At 33.4% G+C, this 19,600-nt stretch overlaps 2 protein-coding genes across 2 annotated transcripts; both read right to left on the reverse strand.

The window, feature by feature from the left end:
• Positions 1–2,168: 2,168 nt before the first annotated feature.
• On the reverse strand, positions 2,169–5,708 carry LOC109018852 (vacuolar protein sorting-associated protein 20 homolog 2-like). Its single transcript, XM_019001044.2, has 6 exons — positions 5,502–5,708; positions 4,343–4,495; positions 3,859–4,011; positions 3,022–3,105; positions 2,564–2,714; positions 2,169–2,472 (listed from the first exon to the last, which is right to left on the reverse strand). The coding sequence occupies exons 1-6, from the start codon at positions 5,601–5,603 to the stop codon at positions 2,447–2,449; spliced, it is 669 nt and encodes a 222-aa protein (XP_018856589.1). The 5' UTR covers positions 5,604–5,708; the 3' UTR covers positions 2,169–2,446.
• Positions 5,709–10,660: 4,952 nt separating this feature from the next.
• Positions 10,661–13,207, reverse strand: LOC109014812 (protein FAR1-RELATED SEQUENCE 5-like). Its single transcript, XM_018997308.2, has 4 exons — positions 11,459–13,207; positions 11,045–11,338; positions 10,866–10,955; positions 10,661–10,780 (listed from the first exon to the last, which is right to left on the reverse strand). The coding sequence occupies exons 1-4, from the start codon at positions 13,205–13,207 to the stop codon at positions 10,661–10,663; spliced, it is 2,253 nt and encodes a 750-aa protein (XP_018852853.2).
• Positions 13,208–19,600: the final 6,393 nt, after the last annotated feature.

Here is a 19,600-nt window from a genome sequence, read left to right on the forward strand (position 1 = left end):
TATTTTTTTTCTTTTAAATTTTAAAAAATTGAATTAATTTTTGTATTTTGTAAAAGAGTTTGTAAAAATTGTAATGATTAAATGAAAAAGTTAAAGTTTTGGAATTAAAAAGTATTTTATGTTTTAGTTAGGTTTGGATATAAAAAATATTTTATCTCATCTCATCACATTTCATTACATAGAATTATTACAATTTTTTTAAATTTTCATGCAAAATATAATAAACAACTCAATTTTTTCAAATCTCAAAATAATAATATTAAAAAATAATATTTCAACAATATTTTATTCAACTTTCAACTTTTATCTCAATTCATATCGTCTCAACTCACTATTTAAATATTTTTTATGCCTCGTTTGGTTATACAGATGAGATGAGATAAAAGTTGAAAGTTGAATAAAATATTATTATAATATTATTTTTATTTTTAAATTTAAAAATATTTAATTGTTTATTATATTATGTGTAGAAATTAAAAAAATTGTAATAATTATATAATATAAGATATCTCATCTTGGTAACCAAACCCGGCCGCCTTAGTGATGTTTGAGAATAAAATTATAAGAAGTTTAAATATTATTTATTGAGAATAAGAATAAAATACGAATTAATTATACAATAGTAAAATAGTTATAAAAATGCAATTTATCATTAAATTTATCAAATTGCATCACTATGTAATCAGGATAAAATACACAAAATCCCCTCAATCTACCACTAGTTTTGGGTTAGATGTACGTTTTTCACACCCTGCAATTGACAAGACCTATAAACATCATCTCACATGATAAATATTAATATTTTAATAATTTTGATGAACATAATGAATCCGGCGAGGAATGTGTTACACACTACACAGCACAAGGCCTATATGTTGTCAGTTAAATATACATTCCTTAATGAGTTTTATTAAAGGTTAATTTATCAATATATGTTGTCTGATTATTCTCTGCTCCCAGAGGGACTTCTTCAAATATCTTTGAAGTTCACATGGGTGCTGGAAGGATCACACGTGCACGAATAATCCTTTCACTTTTCAGTCCTCTTCCAAACTTGTAGCTCTGAGTATTTGGTATCATTTCCGCCTAAAGGTGTGCGGGAAATAGAAGAACAGGATGATTATGAGATCATGGGTGTTTGTTTGGATTCAGAGGCGAGATGAGATGGTTTTAGATGAAAGTTAAATAAAATATTATTAGAATATTATTTTTTAATATTATTATTATTTTAGAATTTAAAAAAGTTTAATTGTTTATTATATTTTGTATGAAAATTTGGTAAAGTTGTAATGATGATATGAGATGAAACACTCTTTGAATCCAAACAAACTTCGGTTATAGTTTTAGGTTTTGCTTTGTGATGCCGAGCGTTACTCAATTCTTTTGCTCTATGTAAGGGGTTGGGGTCGGGCTCAGTGTATTTTGAGTTGTTTTCCACGGGTTTTTTGGGTCAATGGACAATGTGTTTTCTTGTATACATCAGTGTACTTGGTTATTCTTTTTTTATATATATAATATTTTTTACTTATAAAAAAAAAAAAATTATTTTGCTCTATGTGAAGAAGTTGAAATCAGACATTTCTGCTCAATTTGATTGATTCTGCATTGAAGATCTGAGCCTGATATCATTTCATTTCTTCTCAAGTTAACGAACTAATGTTCTTTGGAGGTGGTGGTACCATGTTTCTGTTTGTCAGGATGAAACAATGCTAGGAAATCTGATATCATTTTATCCTGCCAATCACACAGTGCTCCTCGATGCTGCCCAGTTCAGGTGACAAAGAGATGGAGGGAATCTTCTTTGCACAGTCAGAGAATGTAGATTTTTCATTCAAATCAATCATCGTGAAACCAGTTCCCTTTGTACAAAAGATAGAATAAAAGATGGAAAATTATGGATCCACACTTGCTCCAAATGACTGAGGAATCCTTTCTTGGTTATCTTCGCATGCCACATGTCCGCCACCTGATCATAGCAAGCCCTGTTTTCCTCCATAGACAACCGAGAGAAGGATTCAAAGTTCATGAAGAACATTGTCCAGATGCATAACCATAGGATCAGAAGGACGGTAAGCAATGTAAAATAAGGAAGTGATTGTTCCCCGACCTGGAATCTAGAGAAAGGTTTCTATACTTTATTGTGTTCAGACATGCGTAGCAAATTTAAATAACCAAGAAACATGAATGGAGTATAATTGATCAGGTGACCAGTACTTTGCAATACCTTTATGCACGAAGATTCCAAGAATGTTGTAAAGATACAGATCTGTACAATCCAATGTCGCGAAAGTTGAAACCCAAATTAAAATCTATACAATTGCAAGGATCCATAAAAAACTGACTGAATAAGACAGTACTTGACGCAGGTTACAAGAAGATTGTCCATTGAAGTTGGTAAAAGCTTGACGTGATGGCAATGTCAATGTTGATTCCATGTTTTTCCCAATCAAGCTGGCAACGGTTCCTCCATGACTGTGTTTCAAACATTTTCAAGCATTTATAGTTAGAAAATTGGAGAGAGAGAGAGAGAGAGAGAGAGAGAGGGAGGGAGAGAAAGAGAGACCTTTCCTCTTCGTGGATACTTCAGCATCATCGGCAATCACTTCAGGTGCAACTGGTGCTTTGGTTGGCACATCTGGAAGGTCCAACTTCTCATCATGTTCTTCAGGAGATTGTATTGAAGTGGGAACATCAGGCAGATCTTGAAGGTTGATCTTAACACAGGAAGGGTTTAATGGGGCAAGGGAATGGCAACACAAACATACAAAGAAAAAATTAGAAATGGACAAAAATTCTAAGCTCAACAGCTGTCTACTAGATTTAGGATAGGAAAAAAAAGTGAATCGTCCAAGTAGAAAAAAAAAAAAAAACCCACTGAACAGAAACAAAGACATTATTTTACGCAACTTGCATAAAGGAAAATTAGAAATGGACAAAATGATCAATACCGTAAAGGTTATATCAACATTAACAAATTCAGGCAGGACATGAACCGGTTGTTTGAATAGAAAAATTATATACCTGACTTTCCAAGTTCTCAAATTCCGCCAATACTTCTTCTTCATCTTCTGCTGATAATTTCTCCCCCAATATGGCATTAATTTCCTTCATAAGAAACATGGAAGCAGACATTTGAGATATTGATTAAAATTTCAAACAATGCGAAGATGGAGTATCAACTATTAAGTTTGGGAATTTTTTTTATTTTTTTACAAGAAGCTGGAAAAAGTAGAATGTAGAACAAAGATGGTCAATCTATAAAAAGTGAATTTTTTTTGTTAGTCTCCAAAAAGTGAAATATGAAAGAGCAAACACGGCGAACATTATAAGCATTATAAGGGAATACTTATAATGCTATAAGCATTCCCTGCTACCACTGATCAAAAAAAGGGAATGCAAAGAGGGAGACCTATACAGACGATTTTAATCATGTGGCCCAATCTTGGTTTATAGCACACTTATTCTGAAATCTGAACTCTAGCTTATATAACCATTTCTACGTAAAAAATAAAAATAGAAAAAAAGAAAGAAAAAAATGTTTGATGCTCGGGTGTCCTTTTCCATTTCCAAGATGTTGCAGCTGCAATTTTATCTCAAATAAAGGAAGGGAGGGAGAGAGAGAATTTCCAAAATAATTATACTCAACACCTCAACCTATATAAACAAGCAGTCCTTCAATCTCACAAAGCTAAAGTAGCAGAAGAATCTAAACAGATTACTAAAACTCTTTAAAGATGACGGAAAAATGTTTCTCAACTGTCGGTGATATATGCTTTTCAGAATCTACCGGGCCCAAAATGAAGCAATATGCCGGTCTTGACCATGCATTAAAAGAGACAAAAAATATAAGAGGCTTACATCTTGATAAGCTTTCGCTTCAGCGGTATCATCCACTAGTTTTTGAACATCCTCCAGGTTTATCTCACTTTGAATAGCTTTAATTGCATTATTACCAGCCTTCAAACTATCAAAAACAGCTTTCTGCTTGCTTGCCAGTTCAATATCTGCCAACTGAATTAAAATGTGAGGTGGAGTATCTAAAAGTTCTCTCAGAGAACACAATCACATAAAACTTGTAGGCAAGTTTGAGAATAGCTGCAATAGATAAAAGCCAGTCATTCATTTAAGTTGGAGAACAAATTTAACAACTACTGAGGATTGTTGGGCTGAAAAGGCAAAGGGAGAGAAAAGGGGAGAGAGGGGAAACAGCTGAAAAAGCATCTGAATCAGTGGAGTATTCCTGGGTTGAACAACTGCTGAGGAGAAAACTAAAGGAGAAAAAAAGAGGGAAAGAGGGAAGATAAAAATTTGAATAGAAGAAGCAGCATATTGGTATAATTACTTGTTGCTCAACATTAATAAGCCAGGTATCAACTTGCTTCAATAATTCTTCTTGTGCTTTTTTCTTCTTCAATGCTAACAAGGCTCTTTCCTTTTTCTTTTCACGAATCAAGTCTCTCGCAGCTTGCTTTTCTGCTTCAATGACTGCATCAAGCTGAAAAGGGTAGATCACAGATGGAAGCAACATATGGACTCAGTTAAATGAATATGCGTATGAGTTCAAAATATAACTTCATTGCCACTTACTGAAACTAAACCAGTGATGATTGTAAATTTTACTTATCATTCTGCAGAATTTCATTCACGAAGCTGGTTTGATTGAACTAAAGTGATTGAATAATATTTACATCCAGAAATAATAAATAAATAAGGCACTAGATAAATAAATATAGGACATCGCACACAGTGAAAGAACCAAACACCTATACATAACGAGCTGCAATGGAGAGGGAGCTCAGACTAATAAGTCCACAGTTGTTTTATTCCGCAATTAAGTAATATAATAAAAATGTCATAAGCCCTTGGTATACAAGCCAGTGTTAAAGTGAACAGGCCTCATGGAAGCTAATCATGAAGTGAAAGCATAAGCATGTCGTGTGCCCGATCTAAGTAAAGCGCACATCTTTGAAAATACATGTCAAGTCATTCTTTTTCAGGTCCGAATAATCTAGGGACCAAATTAATAAGATATGGACAAACTTTTATTGGACCTAATCAATCTCGATTAATAAGGAAGAAGGGTGATGACTCCAACTGCTAAAGGGCATCTATCTGACAATCACGACTCCCGTACAAGTTTTCTCTAACACAACAGCAAAGTGTTCCTCATATTTCCCAACAAGAGAAGTAGTAAAACTAATGCATATTCTATCACTTCTCTTAATGCTTGATTCTTCCTCATATAATTGCTCCTTTGTTTCTCGCCTAAGAACTTACAATCCTTAGAAGGAGTCGATCGTGTCAGGCGCTTTCTCAGGCCAACCAAAATCCCTCATTTACTTCATTTTTTTTTTTCCTTTCGGTCTTCCTAAAATCCGCGTACGAAAAACAAATAGAAAACCAGGAGAATTCCCCAAAACTAACATAACTTCGATAAATTCAGAGTTATAAACTTCAAAAAGAACAGAGTGGAACGTATTAGAGGGAGGAGAGGCTGGGACCTGTTGTTGATATTGGGCGAGCTTACGTCGCTGTGTCTTGAGGGAAAGAATCGCTCGATCGACGTCAGTGATCTTGGGCTTCTTCACGAATAGATTACCCATCTCTTCCAATCTGGGATTTTGATTTTCCTTTTGTTGTTCTGGTTTAGAGAGACTATTCTCCCTTCCGTCTCCGAAATTTTGGACTTATGAATGGTCCATGGCCACTTCAAGCAAGTCACATTGTCATTTAAAATTATTATATCCCTTTATTATATTTAATAATAGAAATAACTTCTACTAAAATGAAAAAATAAAAAATAATGAGTGCGTATAAAGATATTCATAAAAGTAAATTCACATAATTTCACCTTATATGTTAGATTTAGTCCCAGTTTGAATGTACAGTTCAGATGATACGATATAAGATATTAGATTTTTGGAAAATTCTGAAGGCAGGCAGTTTGCGCACCGATGCGCACCGATGTGTGACATGGACTGACTTTAATGAAACGGTGTGTTTCATTTTAGTCGTTTGGGACGGGAAAGAAACTTGGATCGAATTGGAAAAATCCAAAATGATGCAACGCACCGTTTCTCACCTTCATCTCCTTTCTCGCATCCAAACTTCTTCTGCATGCTCGCCCATCACAGAAAGGCTCCTCCATTCTCGCCGAAACGGTAAGGCTCTCTCTTGCCTCTATTTCCATTCTCTATTTCTCTTCACTTCAGCAATGTAGATTCTCGATCTCTCCTCCGTCAAATTTCATTTTTTTCTTTGAGATTATTATGAACCCTAACCCTAAGCACATATGTCCTCTTCCCTCTTTAGTTCGAAACCCTAACCCAGATGTCCTCTTCCCTCTTTGGATCGAAACCCTAACCCTAATCAAATTCCATTTTTGGTTCCGAGCCCTAATCCCTACAAATCCCTCTTCTCCGTCAATTCAACGTACAGGTATCTCTCTCTCTCTCTACTTCTCTCTATTTGCTTTTCGTATTTTTTGCTTCATCTGAGGAAATGTGGGGAGCTGTTTAGTGATGGAGTTCAGTCGATGAGGATGAACTAGTAAATTTAGGTTGATTTGTTGAGTTCATTTGTTTAGGGATTTTCAGTCAAAATTTCCTAATATACAGCCCTTATGCCATCGATTATTTATATAATTTATAATGTAGTTACATATTCTATGTTTTTGCATGAATTGTTTTGAAACAATGTAATTCAGGAATTGGTTTTTGCTTGTATGCTGAATAGGCAGCTTACATGTAAGGTGGGCGTGCCATTGTAAGAAAAACTTCAAAGAACATCTGAACATGGTACCCATTGTATGGAAAAGAGAGCTTTGTTGGGTATAAACTTGCATCAATTTAGTACCGACTTGTGGCTAGTTAAGAAAAAAGGGGGGAGCGGGGTTGGAAAGGAAATTATATTTCTTTTAATCCAGAACTTGTGGAGCCACAATGGTTTCCTTTGATAGCAGAAGTTTTCATTTCTTTATTGCATTACTGAGGAAAATAAAAACTTGTTTAGTTATATATTTCTAACCCCTTGTATCCTGAAAGAACCAAGCTTATTAAAATTAATTTTCACTCTAATCAACATAAGATAGTTTAGTTTAAGACGCTTTTACACCATTTGTGAGACCTACAAATCGTGAGGCGATCTTATTCTATTGTATTTCTCTTCCAATATATTTATAATTAGACATTGAAAGGAGGAGAATATGTTTTTCTCTACTTAGTAGCAAACATTAATCTGAACAAGCTATAACCATAATATAAGTTGCCTTAGTGGTAACATGAGCAGGATCTACACTGCCCAAAACTGAAAGGATGATTCAATTCCATGACCACAACTTTGACTCTACGCCCAATATCATTGAAAGCATTAGTCTCAGTTCAGCACAAAGGCCTCACGTAGAGTAATTGCAGAGTGCAGGGTCTAAGCACCCACTCGAATGAAGTGAAAGCATCTACCATTTAGTGCATGCCAAAATACAAAGGAGTAGTCAAAAAAAAGAAATAGTGATAAGGGAAAATAGGAAGGGGAAATAAAGGAAAATGATTCCACAATGAATATGAGCCATCGACTATCAAAGAATTCATTTTAATAACATTAACACATGCAGATAGAAGGAAAGAAGTTACTAAAGAACAGATTGTTTATAGAATAATAAATACCTTCAATTGCAGATCCATAGCAATAGCGACAGAAAAACAACAAGGAAGAAGGAGTTCATTTTCTTTTCTTATGCTATTTTTTCTTTCTTTCTTAATTGTCTGTTTTCCAGGATTCTTCTCTTTAGAATGATAGGTATTGGCAATTTTTCTATTTTCTCATAATAAGCTTGTTTGTTGTGATTTTTTATTTGCTGGGGAGTTGTTTTATATTAATTCGGAATTCTTGTTTCTGGTTTATTTGAGAGTACTCTCAAATATCTGAGATTTATTTGAGTACTGAGGTAATAAAATTCAGGGGAAAAAAACTCTTCAACATAGACGATGTGTGTGTGTGTGAGAGAGAGAGGGAGTTGTGTGCTTAACAGTCCAACAAAAAAATGACCAGAAGTGCAGTTTTGGTAATGTGCAGTTTTGGCAACTTGCAAAGTTTTGTTTGTTATATGCAAAGTTTTTGGTAATGTGCAGTTTTGGTAACTTGCAAACTTTATAGAAGTTTTGGTAATGTGCAAAGTTTTGCAAAGTTTTGGTAATGTGCAAAGTTTTGGTAATGTGCAGTTCAGTTTTGGTAATGTGCAAAGTTTTGCTTGTTATATGCAAAGTTTTGGTAATGTGCAAACTGTTGTTAATGTGCAGTTTTGGTAACTTGCAAAGTTTTGCTTGTTATATGTAAAGTTTTGGTAATGTGCAAACTGTTGGTAATGTCCAAAGTTTTTTGTGTCATTTGGTTGATTTGTTGACATTGTCTTCATTAGGATGTCATCTTCAGCTTCTTCATGGATTTCGACGAACAACCCAATGTGCACTTGTGGGAAGCCTGCAAAACTTAAAACATCGAATACGCCAAGAAATTCGGGCCGATCATTTTTTGGGTGTCCAAACTACAATACAGAGGTAGAAATTTTTAAAGTATAAATTTGACGTGTAATTGAGTTTCTATAAAAGTTTGATATTTTTCTTTTGTTTCTTTATAATTAGAGATTACCACACTGCAACTATTTCAAATGGGCAAATTACAGTGAGGAAAGAGGAAAAAAACTCTTCAACATAGACGATGAGTTGTTAAGGAATGAGGAAGAGCTTCGAAGGAGAGATGAAGAGATTGTAAAGTACAAATTGGGAATTCACAATGACCAACTTGTCATTCAAAGGCAACAAGCAAACATCCGGCGTGAACGCACACTACTTCGTGTCTGTTGGATTATTTTTATATTAATTTCATTGTATTGCGTCTGTAAACAATGAAACCATATTACTAGAGGGAACTTTGTATATACTTTTGTGGCCTTTGTTGTGTATAATCTTAAGCAACTAGTTGAGAAATTGATATGTAAACAATTTCATATGTAAATTGAAATGTCCTTGTATATAACTTATATATGTATGAAGCTGGGAAGTGTTTCCTAAGATTATTTGTTCCCATGAAAGTACTTTAAACAGGTTGATACCAAATATTGTCTTAATACATCAGGTTCATACCAGATATTGGCAAAAAGAAGCCAAGCAACTATTTACAAATTACATGGAAAATTACACAACTCAGTAGCATAACTTCAATAACTTGAATACACTTTAACAAAATGTAACTTCAACTCAGCCAATTACAAAATGTTACATCACATTAGCTTTCCCTTGAATTCGTCTACTGAAAATGCAAGTAACTACCAAAACTCAGCCAATTACAAAATGTTACATCACATTAGCTTTCCCTTGAATTCATGTACTGAAAATACAAGTAACTACCAAAACTCAGCCAATTACAAAATGTTACATCTGAACTTTTCCAATTGTTCCACGCGATGCTTTCCCAACTGCAAAGATAAAACCAATGAATAAAACACATTAATTTATGCTGACAGAAAAACACATTAATAAAACCAAGTTTGCATCACTTCTAGTACTTAAATTAGTATATAGCAACATCAGTCATAGTGGAAGTAAGCAACTACAGAAAAACATAAAAGAGAGAGTATTGAAAGTTGATGGGTGTGAAAGAACCATGCGAATGTTTGGCATCCACGTGCATAAATTACAAGTGAAATCGGATACCCATTGACTTTCTTTCTACTGCAATTGCAAATGATTACAAAACATAGAAACCACTCTATTCATATTAAGAGTCTATAATTGACTGTTTCAAATATGACTCCCGAATATGGTTTCAAATATGACTGTTTCAAATAAGAGTCAAATATGGTTTCAAATATGAAACCATATTGCTTCCTAATCACCAATGACTTTGTTGTTTTCTTTCTACTGCAATTGAAGGAGGTGCAATCTGAGCTAGAGCTCATTACAATACCTTATAAATGTAAACCATTGGCAATCAAACAAAACAAAAAGAAAAAAAGATAATAGAATAATCATTCACAAGGCATAAATCAAACCTTTGCCACCAGCACTTCACTCAATCTTGCATACAAGAAATCCCGGCGACTCTTTGACGATTTTAACCCATTGTGGTACTCATTCAATCTGCGAAAAAAGAAAAAAAAAACATACATATGAGATAATCAGTTAGGGTACAAATATACTGTCAGGAGCCTAGTCTAGTAAGCAAGTATAACTGGAACCCAGTAAGCAAGCATAACCGATGGAAGCACAAAATAAATAACCCAAAACTACAGACTCAGGCACTCCTGCAAATGATCTTATATTAAAAGCTTCAAAATGGAAAGCATCCATTTAAAACTACCTGCTTCTACACTCTTGTATGGTAAAGAAAGCCACAAGAAAGTTTCATAGACACAAAATTCCTTGATTAAGTGCCAGAAATACAAATGTTACAGATATGTAACACGGAAAATCATTCAGTCCAGAATTACAAAATATATCAGAATCCATTGCATATACATGTAACATACTTCTACATGTATTAATTAACACTTACAAGTCAAAATCCCAACCTCCCATAATTAGACCAAATGAAGTCCTAATATAAATAAATCCCAACCATGGAATGAAATACACCAACAAAATTAATTAGAAATGAAACTATTTCTTCAGTCCTGCACGGGTCCACGATCTTGAGTCCCATCTAGCTCTTTATTCAGATCTGGTTGTCTCCCATCCCCAAGTTGGGTTTCACTAAGATCCAACAATTCGGTAGTGTTTTGGGCAGGCTAGCAATAGATAAAAAAGTAAAAAAGTCAGAATCATATTGCCAAAAGTAAGAATAAAAAGTAAGACAATAGAATCATGATCTACCTGAATGACAACACTCTCTTGAGTCCCAACAACTGTTTGCCCAAATAAATTCCTGCACGTGTCAACCCTATCGATATCTCTTCCATGTGGCTACAAATCAATAAAGAACCAGGTTATGTCTAACAAACAAATACACAAGCTAAAAATTACATGGATTCATAATGGAAATATAACTTCACCTGTTTACGTTTTCCCTTCTGAGTAGTCTTCTTCGCCGTGGGTTTGACTCTCTCAATCATTGATTTTTTCCTGAGGCATGGTGGTCTTCCTTTGCCTCTAACTACAAGGGGACTTAAGACTTTCTTTGAACTACCAACTGTACTTGCATCGACAGCTGTATCTGCAACATGTTCCAAGGGTCGTTGGGGTGACTTCTTGGTCCGATAGATGATGTTCATTGCATGTAACTTCTCTATCATATCATCAGCATGCTCATCACATGACGCTGCATTTGTGGCAACGTCATAGCATACCTATTCAATTTTTTATTTATTTTTTGTTAAGTCCAAAACAAAACAAGAATGAACAATCCGACTATGTAACAAACCACGATAAAAAAAAAAATATACGTGAAAATAAGATTGACTGCATACCTTCAAAATACGCGAATATCTGCTCACTTCTGGCCTTGCATCAACTGAGTCATAACTACTGCGTATGAGAGTGTATGTCCTTTTAATGTCCTTTCTCCATCGATCTAATATATACTTCTCTGGCATCTTTTTCACTTTATTAACTCTCATAATGGCTAATGCATGTCTACACAATATCCCTCTCATTTCGAACAGTGAACATGAACACTTCACATCAACTTCAGCCTCATTAAAGTACACCGTTTGGGTCACCTCCTTGATGAAATCATCAACTTCTATTTCATCTTCTACATAGTACGTTGCAATAACACCATCTTTTTGGTGTAGAGTTGGAAGAACACCAAGCATTCCCACTACTTCTTTTTGAACTTCTCTAAATTTAGAGTTCGTATATGTGGCTTGAAATATCTTCTCAAGTGGAGAAATAGAGACGACAGGAATTGTGACGTTGAATGAGTGAAAGTCTGCTGCATTTTCATTCTCAATCTTCTTTCTCAACGCATTATCGAATTGATCAACAAACTCTTTTAAGTTTGTCCTAGCATGAACGTACCCGTCAAAGAAAGCATTCATGCTCTCACTTCGTTGGGTTGTGCTCATTCCAGCCCAAAAAATTTCTTTCAGGAATATTGGTGCCCAATAGGTACGCTCAGTGTATAAACTCTGCAACCAAGCATTCTCCTGCAAGTTGTATGTTGTAATCATCACTTCCCAACAACTTTCAAACTCCTCTATTGTTTGAGAGTCATACACACATTTAAGCAACTGACTTTTCAACCCATCTTTGTATGCGCCATGTGAACCGAGCTTTTCAGGTAATTTCTTCAGTATGTGCCATAAGCAAAATCGGTGTCGGATTTTTGGAAAGATAAGCGCAATCGCATTTTTCATGGCTCTATCTTGATTTGTGATAATAGCCTTTGGAGCTTCACCGTCCATACAGTTCAACCAACTCTGAAACAACCATGCGAATGTTTCTATATCTTTATTGGAAATTAATCCTGCCCCCAAAAGGAATGACTGTCCATGGTGGTTTACACCAACAAACGGTGCAAACGGCATCCCATACCTATTTGTCAGATATGTAGTGTCGAACGTGACAACATCACCAAAATATTTGTACGATGCTCTACTTCGTGAATCTGCCCAAAAGACATTTTTCAACCTCCCTTCATCATCCACATCCATTAGTGAAAAAAATCCATTATTTTTAAATTGCATCCTAGCAAAATAATCATGGAGGGCTCCTGCGCCACCTTTCCCAAGTCGAAGGTGGCGTGCCTTGTCAATGTAGTTACGACAGTCTTTTTCATTGAATGGCAAGTTCTCAAACCCACTTGCTTCTTGCACAAGAGCGTCGAAGCTCTTGTTCATTCTGATATCAGCCTGATCATTTGTATCTAACATTCTCTTAACCGACAAACTCACTTCTCTATTGCAGCAAAAGAACCTTGACTTTTGTGGACTTAGTCCATGATTGTGGGTATTGTGAACAGTCAACAACTTCAACACTCCTTCAGAAAAAGATGCATTTATCCTTGCATTACATCCTGTCTTTGATGTCGGACGTGGTCGAGCGACATTTGTGGTCCGATTCCGTGCCTTCCCGCCACGAGCACAACCCAATGTGATATATCTGAGCCCCCCATCCTCAAACCTATGGCTCCTTTGTGTAATTATCCCAAAGCCACATTGTTTCCCATAACTTTTATAGTAAGCAATTAACTCTTCTTCAGATTTAAACATCATCCCCAACTTCGGCTCCTCAATGATATCGGCCTCCTAAGTATGCACTGTAATTTGTGTCCCTTCATCATTGTAATCCTTGGATTCAGAGGGCATAGACAAGGTTTCAACCTCCCTCGAGTCAGGTGTGAGCTCCTGAATTTCTTCCACATGGCTTGAGCTTGCAGGGTTTAAACCAATCGCAGAGGGGGCTGATGGCTGAAATCCCTACATAATATTTACATTCAGTTTACAACAATATTTTGAATCAATTTAAATATTTTGAAAAATACACATGCTACATAAAAATTTAACTCATCACCTGACAAGTCCATAGAGATGGGTTGGCATTAGGACGAGGTAAGAATGGTGGGAACCAAGCATGTGGCATTGGTGCATGACCCTCATGCATATAGCTTGAGAAATCCGGATAAAAAGGCATTGGTATCACCTATATATATATACACCAATTCAAACTAAAGATTTGAAGATAGACCAAAATCAAAATTAAATCTAAATCAAAATTAAATCTATTGGCTAGCCAGTTCTAAATTTTTTATATTCATAATACCTGAGTTGCAGGATTGACAGATGGATCTATGTTAGGAGGTGTTGACAAATATGTATAAAATGGTGTTGGAATCATTTGATTTGATGGATTTGTGGTAGGAGGTGTGATAGGAAATGCGTGCTCTTTCCCTTTCTCCATCAGAATACTTTGTTGGAAGAGAAGCCACTATAGACTTAATAGTTTTGTTGATCAGTGCTTGAATGTCCTGTACAAAAATTAAGAGTGTAAATTGAAAATTAGTCCAATACAATCACTAAATGGACAGGAGAAAACTTAAAAGCATAGAAGTTGCAGCGAAGCCCACCAACATAGTTTTGTGTGTTTCATTAAAATGTGTTTTAAGTGTAAAATGTTGAGATATATATTTAAATGTAGAGTAATGCTAGATAATCTCGTGGACTCCCTTTGTAAAAACGTAGGTCTACTAATAAAATTTTTTATGCTTTTTAAATGTGTGATCGTGATCCACTTTTTGTAAAAGCTTTTGTATAGCTTGTCTATTTAGGGTTTGTACAAATAATTTATCTTAAATGTATGAATTAAGTTGAAAAGAGTTTAATTTTTTTTATGAAAAGTTGAAAAAGTAGTGAATTCCATTAATAATTAGTTTGAGATGTGTTAACGTGACTTTGTGTTCCAAACAGTAAAGAATAAAATAGTTGTTTATCCTCTAAATAATTATAAAAATTACAAGATTGAATTTTTTGTTGAAATTTACACAAGGCTGAAAATTATAGTAATAACTTTAAATGTACTTTAGGTGTATGTTTACTAAACAGCAAACAATTTTTCAATAGTAAAAATTTTAAATAAAGTTCTACAATTAAAAATTATATTATCTACATCAATCCCATTTCTTATTTTATCTTGTGATTTATCTTTAACTTTTCTTTGGGTTATTTTTTGTGTAGATAAATAAATTGCGCAATCATATAACTATATGGTAAGATATTATAAATGTTGAAAGATCTGTGCATATTACAAATTTAATAGTATTTAGAGGGAATATTTAAAAAGAATAAAGACAATAAAAAATAATGTTCAAATGATACAGAAAATGAATATATATATATATATATATAAGCCATTTTCTATGCTTTTTTTAAATATTTTTTTGGTTCCTAAGGCTACAAAGCAAACAGAAGCAATCTACGGCGGGTGAATCATTAAGCAAGTTCATTATCGCATATTGAAAAGAAAAGCATAAAACAGTAAGGCCATAGTTACCTTTCTCTTCTTTCATTGACTTTTCCTTTTTTCAACCAAAGAGATTTGTGGGAGTTGGCTATTTGGAGAGGGAAGGAAGCAGCTGCGATTTAGGAGGGATACAGGTTCTGCTTTTGATTTCGGAGGGAGACGAATGAATAGTTTAATTTTCTTTGTTTAATTGCTTTTAGTTCTTATAATTACATAAATATCCTTGCTATGTTCTTATAATTACAAAAATATCCCTGCCATGTCATCTTTCGGTACCCAATTGGTACGCAATCTGCTTGTATGTAGCAGAATTGTAGATTTTTTGAGTTAAGATGAGGGAAGATAGTTTGTAAAAAATGTATATTTAGATAGTGAAATGAGACAAGATAGTTTTAAGTTTTTGAGAATTGATAAAGGGAAATACTAAAACCACAACTGGATCTCAACTGGCTCTTTTTACTTAATGCTTAAGTAAGTATTTTTTATCGATGTTATGATTTTTTTTTCTTAAAAATAAAATGATAAAAAAATGAAAAAAAAAAGCAAAAAAAAAAAGAAAAGGGAAACACACTGTGGGATTCCAGTAGGGATCCCCCATGTGTGAGTGTAGAAGCACTCTTTGACAAATGAGTGGGTCTCACCAATGATTGAGTAATAGTTATGAATATATTAATAAAAAATAATATTTATGAGTAATTAAAAAAATCTATCATAATTAAATTTAAATCTCAAAATATATTGGAAAGTTGTTGGCCGAAATTGCTCTAGAATTTCAAAAAATAATTTAAATCACAAAATATATTGAGAAGTTGTTGGCCAAAATTTATAATTTCTCTTCTTTAAAATATATTTTTATCTATTTATTTTTCTATATATAATAAATTCGTCATTTTTTATTCTAATTATAAATTATAATAATTTTTATTATTGTAATAAATAAGTATATGAATTATAAGACTATTCATCCGGGTTGATTTTTTCCCAACCCGGTCCGAAACCCGGATTATGGTTCTGGGTTTCGGCTCTGATTAGATCTGGGCCGAAACCCGCATTACAAAAACTAAGATTAATCCGGGCTAGATTCGGTTATGAAACCGGGTTCCGGATTTAAAATCCGATACCCGGGTTATATATATATATATATATATATATATATATTAAAAAAAAACTCTATTCTTCCGTGCGATCTCTCTATCTCTCTCTCTCCCTCTCTCTATTTTGAGCATTTAGATCTCTTCTCTTAGGGGGAGGTTTCTTTCGTATCTAGAATGTGTTGGGAAGCCAAAACCCTAGCCATCGTCGCCGGTGACTAGCAGAGGTTTCCTTTTGGCTATACCTGCTCTTTTCTTCTTGGGTTTTATTTCGCCGCCCATATCTATAACATGTTATGTTGTGGTAGTACGTGAGTAGTGTTTTGTTAGATTTTTATTTAGCTTAGATTCTTTGTTGTTATTATTTTGTTAGTTGTGATTGGTGGTGAATAGAGTTTTATAGACTCGTAGAAATAGGAGATATAGATTTTGATGCATATTGTGAATGTTGAAGGATGCTGTAGATTTGGATGTAGAAGGTATATTTTATAACTTTCGTAAAGGATGTAAGGATATGTTTATGAAATTTTCGTGGGTCCCTTATGTTAAGGTTGAAAATTGGTATGATTTATGTGTATTGGTTGTTGGCATTACAGATTTCAGAAGGGATTAAAGCGGAAGCCATTGGCCCTTATTAAAAAGTAATAATTTTTATTGATCATTGTTATTCAACTTATTTTTATTAAAGTCATGTCTAATGCGATGCGCTTTGTGATTAAATAATGGTGTTATGGACTTTGATGTGTGTATAATAGTCTTGATTTTAACGTATTTTGCGTACACATGGAGATTCATTGCTTTTGTGCCTACTATTTATACTTTATTTATTTTTTAAAATTTAGTAATTGGATGGTGTTGTTTTCTTATATTATTGTTTTAGGGCTCATTTGTTTTCAGACATGAAATGATATGAGATGAGATCAAAGTTAAAAAGTTAAATAAAGTATTGTTAAAATATATTTTTTAATATTATTTTTGTTTTGAGATTTGAAAAAATTGAATTGTTTATTTTATTTTATATTGGAAGTTGAGAAAGTTGTAATAATTAGATGAGATGAAATGAAATATTTTATGAAAACAAACGAGACCTTAGCCTTTTGGTATGTATAATGAAGAGAGACATGTGGTAAACTTGTTTTTAAGCTTTGGTTACCTGGTAATAAGCTTTGTATTCTATGACGCACATATTGTATGCAATAATGCATGGAATTTTAGTTTGAAATAACATATATATCCAGAGACTTAATAGAATAGATCTGTCTACTATTGTGTGTCAAACTTTAAAGAAGCTACCTTTATAGTTATAATTTTTTGATCATTTATATTGTGTATTACAAAGCAATGTTGTTCAGTCTGATAAGATGGTTAATCTATTCACAGAATCAGAATATGTATTAGATATTATCAAACAACATAGTTTGTTTGATTTAACATGTGCAGGTAAAAATCTGTTGAATGTGGCAATCTCTTGTGGTTTTAACTTCTTTTTTTTTTTTTGCATTCAGATTTGGATCCTAACAAAGAGCCACAGTTGAAATATAAGAATACAAATTGCTAGGAAGAACATGCTACTGATTTATAATTCATTTATTGTAATTTTGTATTTTGTAATATAATATATAAATACCAAATAGTGTAATATGTAGTGAACTGCATTGTGTTGCATGCATTTTAAATATTATATTTCTTTTTCTTAGATGCATTTAGGCAATTAGTTGTTTCTAACTTTAGTAATTTTTTACATAAAATTTAGCTTTTCATTTTCATATATTTTTATTATTGTGGACAATGTTAACATTCTTATCGAAACAAATAGAATTTGAATGCTATATCAACATTTATTTTATGAAAAAATGTTCAAAACAAGTAGGCCTTTATGTTATATATATATATAAAAAAAAAAGGTTTAACCTGGAATCCAGGTTTTTAAAATTTCGGATTCCTTCGAGTTTCGGCCCGGGTCTAACCCAGGAAGATAAATGGTCCATCGGTGTCTGTTCTGAATTTTTTTACTCTAGGACTTTACATTTTGAATTTTAAATGTTCTTTTTGCAAGATAAATGGCTTCAAAGATTATTGTTGTATAACATGTGATTCCTTGAATTGGGACAATTGAAATAAAATATTGAAGGTCGACAAATGAGTCATTTGATTAGGAAGGACAGACAAAGTAATTTTTTTTTACAAGGTAATGAACAATAATTAGGTTAAGGGGAAGATCCATTTTTCTTTCGTCTTATCTCTCATGCAAGCCTTTACGTTATAGTCAGCTCTTTTCGATAGACTCTTGATCTTTCAATATGATTTTAGTCTGTTTGGCTTTTGGATATTATATAAGAGCAACTTATGCTCCTCAATAAGCAGAGCTTCCTCTCTTTAACAACGATATCTGCTGCGGGCCCACCTTAACTTATCTTTTCGTCAAAACGTGAATGAGAAGGAGGCCAATGACGTGAAGGAGAAAAGCAGGGACATGTGGAAATCGAACGAGAAGGAGACAGGGAAATGCGAGATAATGAGAAATGTATGTTTAAATATAAGAGTAAACAAAAAAAATCACATGTTTTTTAAGCGGTATGCAGGGTATGAGTCTTACATTTAGAATTATTGTATAAAAAATATGGACGCCAATATTTTTTTATATAAAAAATACTTTAGATATAAATGAATTACACAAAAATAAATCTATAAACTAACATGACTTGATGTGATATGTCAGATTGTAAATTTATTTTTATTGTAAAATAAATCTAACGGATCTCGTGAAATTACTTCAATTTGTAGATTTATTTTTGTCTAATCTATTTGTATTTGTAATAGTTCTCTTTTTATATTTATTAATGTGATGAACTTTTATATGAGTAGTGCTAACGGGCCATCGATTTGCTAGTTTGGTTTACGCGGCACAAATGAGAGAATTTATCCAAAAATAAAACAACTACAGAATTATGCAAAACCATTGGAAGAGTTTATGTACAAAGAATGAGAAACCTTTATGAGTTGTGTTAATGTGTAAATTTGCACAATAGATCAGAAGAGAGGAAAGAGTGATCCTTGGCCCACGATGGTTATTGGACTTTGATACGGTGTTATTTGCGTTCATTCATGAAATAAATAATAAATAAGTAAATAAAAAAATAGAGACGCATAGATTTATTTAGTTCGGCACAATATCTACGTCTACGGATTATTTGTGGATAAAATTTACTATGGTGGATGATTTTATAATCTTTCATGACTTCACATATCTCACAATACAATAAAAAAATTTAATATAAATATAGAGAAGTGGTGAAATTTGGGAGTAAGAAGCTTATGTAGAGAGCCTGTGAAGACTCTCTAGAGAGTTCGTTAGATTTGTGAGAATCTCCTTAGAGTTCAACTTGCCTTGTGAAGTTTTTTTCTTTTAAAAAATTTCTTTTTTTTCTAAGAGTCCGAATCAATATATTTTATCTTCCCGAATTTATCTATTAACTTAATTTTTAGTCTTATCTTAAAACTAAATTATAGGCCGCATACAAATTGTATCCACGATTTCATACTCAATCTTATCTACTT

This window comes from Juglans regia, chromosome 10 (genome assembly GCF_001411555.2).
Source record: "Juglans regia cultivar Chandler chromosome 10, Walnut 2.0, whole genome shotgun sequence".
NCBI lineage: Eukaryota > Viridiplantae > Streptophyta > Magnoliopsida > Fagales > Juglandaceae > Juglans > Juglans regia.

Bases quoted from the DNA above. Each gene is read 5' to 3' on its own strand.
- LOC109018852 (XM_019001044.2), bottom strand. From the start codon at position 5,603: ATGGGTAATCTATTCGTGAAGAAGCCCAAGATCACTGACGTCGATCGA. The intron at 4,012-4,342 runs GTAATTATACCA...ATTTTAATTCAG, and splicing joins TTATTAATGTTGAGCAACAA to TTGGCAGATATTGAACTGGC. The intron at 2,473-2,563 runs GTCTCTCTTTCT...TTTGAAACACAG, and splicing joins AGTATCCACGAAGAGGAAAG to TCATGGAGGAACCGTTGCCA.
- LOC109014812 (XM_018997308.2), bottom strand. From the start codon at position 13,207: ATGATGTTTAAATCTGAAGAAGAGTTAATTGCTTACTATAAAAGTTAT. The intron at 11,339-11,458 runs GTATGCAGTCAA...AAAATTGAATAG, and splicing joins GATATTCGCGTATTTTGAAG to GTATGCTATGACGTTGCCAC. The intron at 10,781-10,865 runs GTAGATCATGAT...ATCTATTGCTAG, and splicing joins AAGAGAGTGTTGTCATTCAG to CCTGCCCAAAACACTACCGA.